At 47.3% G+C, this 6,069-nt stretch overlaps 1 protein-coding gene across 1 annotated transcript; it reads left to right on the top strand.

The window, feature by feature from the left end:
• Nucleotides 1–860: 860 nt before the first annotated feature.
• LOC125408457 (patr class I histocompatibility antigen, A-126 alpha chain-like) lies at nucleotides 861–5,304 on the top strand. The gene is made up of 6 exons (XM_085679656.1): nucleotides 861–976; nucleotides 1,167–1,479; nucleotides 1,670–1,945; nucleotides 2,551–2,826; nucleotides 2,951–3,058; nucleotides 4,924–5,304. Exons 1-6 carry the CDS (start codon nucleotides 920–922, stop codon nucleotides 4,965–4,967), a joined length of 1,074 nt encoding a protein of 357 aa, XP_085535782.1. The 5' UTR covers nucleotides 861–919; the 3' UTR covers nucleotides 4,968–5,304.
• Nucleotides 5,305–6,069: the final 765 nt, after the last annotated feature.

Genomic DNA, 6,069 nt, shown 5'->3' with positions numbered 1-6,069 from the left:
TTGCAGTAGGAATTATTAATAATTGTATTATCTAACACCAATTGCTCACAGGATAAAAAAGGACAATTTCCCTTTTTAAATGCCCCGTTTTGTGGTTTTTGCTTGTTTGTGTGGAGACAGGGTCTCATGCCATCTATGCTGGCTTCAAATGTAAGAAGCCTGTTTCAGGCCTACGAGTGCTGAGATTACAGGCTCATACCACCATACCTGACCTATCTTTCAATTAAAAAAGACTTATTTTTATTTCATGTGTGTATGTATGTACCTGCTTGTCTGTATGTGCACCAATTGTTTGCAGGAGTCAGAGGAGGCCAGAAGAGGGAGTTAGAACCCAGAAACTGGAGTTACAGGTGGTTTTGTCTCTACTCCTTGTCTGTAGATTGTCTAATTTTTAGACAATATATAAGCCTTTATATAAAAATATATAAACAGAATACAAACCTTCATTTATATTGCCACAAAGCAAAATCGCCCAATATGGATATTGGAAACCACGTCTTGTGCATTTCTCCAGCCCCTACTATTTTTTGGTTTTTAATATGATGAATATGAGCAGATGTAACATGCAACATCTCTCTGAGAGCCTCGCATTTAGAGATACTGAAAACAAAATGTTGAGAATTTCAGATACAACTCCTAGCACTAGGTGCAGGGGGAAGAGGGTGTAAAATTTCCTGGTCTCAGGAGTCACTCTCAGGTCTGTTCTGCAAAAGAGGTATCTGGGGTGACAAGAAGCCAGGGGTTAGGGATTCTTCCTTACCTTTGAGTTCGCTTCTCCAGCTCACATTCAGCTGTCTTGGTCCCTCTGCATGTCTGAATTCTGGAGAAAGCCTTTCAGTCACCGCGGTCTTTCCCCATAGCCCACAATCCTATACCGTCCACAGAGAGGAACAAAGTCTCAATCCCTCTAACACCGAGGATGGGAAGTTCCGCGCTTTCTGCCCTTCTGCTCACCGGAGCTTGGGCCTTGATCCAGGTCCGCGCAGGTGACTGCGGGTCAGAAACTGCCAAATGGCAGGAAGAGCGAGGGCGTCGGGCGGGGACAGCACCCAGGAGCCGCTACTCCCAATCGCCCTGCCCGACCCTCCCGCTCCTATTGCTTCTTTCTCTTGCCTGCATCCTGAGCCCCGACCCATGCTCCCCTCCCGTCCGGCTCACCTCCACAGGTTACGGGAGTAGGATCAGGATCTCACCGCCTTCCGCCTCCAGGATTTCATTCCCTGCAGTTTTTTGCCACTGTCGTGTCCCAGCCTGGTTTGGGAGAGCCTTCCTTCATCTTCGTCGGCTTCGTGGACGACACACAGTTCCTGTGCTACAACAACCAGGGGGAAAGTCAGAAAATGGAGCCCCGCGCGCTGTGGGTGAAGCAGATGGGGCCCGAGTACTGGGAGCAGCAGACCCGGACCGTCAAGAAAATTGAAAAGAATTCCCGAGTGAACCTGCGGGAGGCTATGGGCGTCTACAACCATAGCGAGGATGGTGAGAGATTCCAGGGCTGGGACCCAGGTCATGATCCCTCATCCTCATGGACGATACCAAATTCCCGGGTCCTCAGGTGTGAGGTTTGACTAGAGGCTGCGGGATTCGCGGAAACCCTGCACCTCAAAGGGTTCCGTGACGGGTTTTACAGTACGTTTTTTGGTTCAGATAAGACCGGGGTCGGGGCCAGGCTCTCATGTCTTTCAGTGTGTGTCCGGCTGCGACGTGGGGCCAGAGGGACTCTTCCTCCACGGGTATGAGCAGCACGCCTACGATGGTCGAGATTACCTCGCCCTAAACCGGGACCTGGACTCCTGGATCGCAGGTGACTCGGCAGCGCAGATCTCGCTGCGCAAGTGGGAGGAGGCTGGTGTCGCGGAGCAAAGGCGAACCTATCTGAAGGGCGAGTGTGTGGACTCGCTCCGCACATACCTGGAGATTGGCAAAGAGACTCTGCTAGAAGCAGGTACAGGGGCCTTGAGCAATCTTCTCCATCTATTCTCGGACTGGGGCTCACGTCTACTCAGAAGGGAGGAAAGTGGACTGGGTTCGGATACTGTTTCTCTTCTTTGCATCTGGAGAGGGAAGAGTGATCCTGGGTTACCTGATCAAACGTCAGACAGAGAGACTCTCCCGAGGGGTCAACCTTCTCTCAGGATGGTTGCAGTTGCGAGTCAGTCTGAGGAAAGAAAGAGAAAAGATCCCTGAAATAACCAACAGCAGCTCCCAGTCTGCAGCCCTGTGAGAGCCTCTCTGGGGCTGCGCTCTTTGGCCATACCCAAAGTCTCTGGAGTCTGACTCCAGTGATGCTGAGTCTCTCAGCCCTCACACAATCAGGACCAGAAGTTCCTTTTCTCCTTTGAGGGTCCCAAAGTCTATATTGTCTGAATCATCCTGATTTTAGAGCTTTCCAAGGAGTAGATTATCCCAGATACCTGAGTCTAGACTACTGTATGGTGCTTAAATCCCTCCACCAACCTAAGTTCTCTCCATTCCCAGAATTGTCACATAAGTACTGTGCAGTTCAGGAAAGAATCTTAGATACCTGAATTGTCCAACTCTTTCCCTCAGATCCTCCAAAGGCACATGTGACCCATCACCCCAGACCTGAAGGAGACAGCATCCTGAGGTGTTGGGCCCTGGGCTTCTACCCGTCAGACATCACCCTGATCTGGCAGCTGGATGAAGTGGACCAGACCCAGGACATGGACCTTGTTGAGACCAGGCCTGGAGGGGATGGGACCTTCCAGAAGTGGGCAGCTGTGGTGGTGCCTTCAGGAGAGGAGCAGAGATACACATGTCATGTGCTGCATGAAGCACTAACCCAGCCCCTTGTTCTGAAATGGGGTAAAGAGCGGTGTAGACACAGAGATGGAGAAAGTGGGAACCCTTCTGGAGAACCTGGGAGCGTCATGACTAAGAGCAGGGAGCCAGCACCTACACCTTCTCTTTCTTTCCCTTCCCTTCTCAGAACCTCCTAAAGCCACCATCCCCATCCTGGGAATCACTACTGGCCTGGTTCTCCTTGGAGTTGTGGTCACTGGAGCTGCAGCTGCCATTGTGATGAGGAAGAGCAGAGGTAGGGAATGCGTCTTATCCCAGGGCTTTTGTCTTACCGTTATGATAAGATGTATACATACATGTGTGATTATCTAATTTGGACCTGTGCTTTCTTACTAAAATGTATTTGAAAGTAAGTGACAAACATCTCACACTGATGTGACTGGACACGACACTGTGGTTGGGACAGATCTCCAGGCTAGGGCTTAGGCTTTTCTTGATCCCTCCTATTTCCTGATTTGGCTCTAGGTCTTCGATGATAATTCTAAAAACATTCCCATGGTTCTGAACTCAGGAATTCTAGGATTTCCTATTCTGCCTCTTTCCCCATCTTTTTCTTCCTACAGATTGGAAAGCGTAGTTACTTAGTGTATTCTGAGACTTTTCCCATTTTGTCTCCATCCCTTGATGATCTGTCTCAGCTCTTGAACTCTCTGTATGCTTCAGGGGATACACCCTGAGAGTCTAGAAAGGAAGCAAAGACCAAGTCACCATCACCTGCCCAAAAGCCTTCCTGCAGCTGAGTACATCATGAGTCCTTGGTTCCACCAGTCAAACAACAACATGCTGACGTTAACTCAGCACACAGTGTTTTTTTTTTTAAGGACTTATTTATTAATTATGTATATACTGGGTTCTTCCTGCATGTATGCCTTCAGGCCAGAAGAGGGCACCAGATCTCATTACTGATGGTTGTGAGCCACAATGTGGTTGCTGGGAATTGAACTCAGGACCTCTGGAAGGGCAGTCAGTGCTCTTAACCTCTGAGCCATCTCTCCAGCCCCTCAGCACACAGTGTTAAGGAAAAGCTGAAACCACAGAGAATGCTTTTGGCAGAGCTAACATTGCCACAGCGTTTCCAGGAGCTGCAGGGAAATGGTCCCAACCACAGTGAACAGCACCTATATCCCGTGGCAGGAACAGTGTATCCTATATGGCACCTGGCATTGATAGGCTTGTGTGTTCTCCTCCTAGCTGTGAATACTCAAATTTGGTTCCATAATAAAATAACCTTTCACCATCCAATATCATATACATAATTCCTTTATGCTTAATAAGTGACAAGAATTTGAACTCTTGTATCTTTACCTAAAAGTGAGAAATCAATAAGGAGACTTTCAGAGAGCACATAGCTAGAGGCTTCTATTATGTGAAATGCTTCCTAAGTCTTCCACCTGTAACTAAACTCAATGGGAGAGAAAGCAATGTGTATCTGCTGACATGACAACTCAGGGCAGATATTTGCTGAGAATTTTCACATTCTCAGGGGAAAAGATTATATGCCCATTTGAGGTTGTTTTTCTTTGTGGTTGATGCTCTGATGATGGATATCACTGACCACAAATCTTTTTCTAAAATACTCAGTCTTCTTCCCAGACCTGTCTTAGATAGTTGAGCATGGAGCCCAGATAGTCCTCCCTCCTCCGAGCCTTAAGAAGTGTGTACATGTATGCATGCATATTACCTGCATGAGGGAGACTTCAGGAGTCAGTAAAATGTGTGGGATCCCTAGGAATGGAGTTAGAGATGTTTGTGAGCCATGCTGTATGCACTAGGAACTGAACCCAGGTCCTCTGCTATAGCAGCCAGTGAGCCATCTAAGCTCATCCATAAGCCATTTCTCCAGCCAGCTATTTTTAATGAAGATTTTTTTACTTATTTTATTTTGTGTATGTAGGTTTGCCTCTTGTGTTTATGTGTATTATGTGTGCACCAGCCTGAGAAGGCCAGAAAAGGCCATTAGATTCTCTGGAACTGGAGTTACAGGCTGTTGTGAATCACCATGAAGATTCTGGGAACTGAACGTTGGTTATCTGCAAGATCAACAAATGTTCTTAATTACTGAACCATCTTCTAGCCCTCCCCTTATCTTTATTTTTGCAGGGTCTCACACTGTACCCCAGGCTGGACTGGAACTCACCATGTAGCTGTAACAGCTAATCTTCAGTGTCAGCTGGACTGGAGTTTGAATCTCCCAGGATTTGCAATGCTGGAAATGTCTGTGAAGGGTGTTTCCAGAGAAGATTAGCTGAGGAGGGGAGAGCTGCACTGAATGTGGGTGACACCAGCCCATGATCTGAGGCCCACACTGAAGAAAAGGGAGGAAAAGGAGAAAGCCAGATAAGAGCCAGTGTTCCCACATGCATGGAGATGTGAGTCATCCCAGCCACAGCTCCAACTGCCATGAATCCAACCAGGCCTTTCCTCCCAGGATGGGTTGAGCATTCTTAAATCCAAAACTAAAATAAATCCTTCTTGCTTTAAGATGCTTCCTTCTTCTTTCAGGTTTGTTGTTGTTTGATTTATGTGAAAGAGAAAAGTGAGTAATAGAACAGTTTGGGTTGACCTCCTCCCAGAAATGATCCCACCTCCCTCTGAGAGCTGGTGTTGCAAGTGTGGGGAATAAAATCTTCTATAAATGTATTGGGATGAATTGAGACTGTGGGAATATGTCAGTATATTAGAATCTTATGAGGGGAACCAGGCCCAAGAACTTATGAGACATCCCCAGTCAATCTTCATCAAAATCCCAGAAAGACGTGAACACCCAACACTGTAATGTCATGGACCCCACACCAATCTGTCATTTGACACTCAGTGTGTGGACCAGTGACAGACAGAGAACTCCACACTGTCCCTGGGGCTTCAGCTTGACTATGCTAATGTGGACTACTTTGCTATAATTTACTCATCTTCCTTTCATCCATCTGCATCTCTGTCCATTCCTTTCCCTAGATCTGATCCCACCTTTTACCTCTGCAGCTAGAGTCATTTCTCAGGCTTCTGCTCAGTGTCTGACTCTAGAGCAGCAGCTTCTTCTGTGCATCGTTTGGGTTCCCTACCATATTAAAAAGACTCTTTACATTTCTTTAAGGGTTATTTTCATTTTCTGTGTATGAATATTTTGCTTGCATGTATGTCCCTGAACCAGGTATATCCCTGGTGCCTGCAGAGGCCAGAAGAGGGCATCAGATACCCTGCAACTGGGAGTAGAAGATGCTTGTGAGCCACCATGTGAGTGCTGAGAAT

This window comes from Myodes glareolus, chromosome 18, assembly GCF_982192425.1.
Source record: "Myodes glareolus chromosome 18, mMyoGla1.1, whole genome shotgun sequence".
Taxonomy (NCBI): domain Eukaryota; kingdom Metazoa; phylum Chordata; class Mammalia; order Rodentia; family Cricetidae; genus Myodes; species Myodes glareolus.
This window is presented reverse-complemented; position numbering and strand designations above follow the sequence as displayed.

What these genes read in the sequence shown, in the direction of transcription:
- LOC125408457 (XM_085679656.1), top strand. Translation starts at nt 920, where the DNA reads ATGGGAAGTTCCGCGCTTTCTGCCCTTCTGCTCACCGGAGCTTGGGCC. An exon ending in GAGCTTGGGCCTTGATCCAG is followed by an intron (nt 977 to 1,166) that starts GTCCGCGCAGGT and finishes TCACCTCCACAG; the next exon opens with GTTACGGGAGTAGGATCAGG. An exon ending in AGAGACTCTGCTAGAAGCAG is followed by an intron (nt 1,946 to 2,550) that starts GTACAGGGGCCT and finishes TCTTTCCCTCAG; the next exon opens with ATCCTCCAAAGGCACATGTG.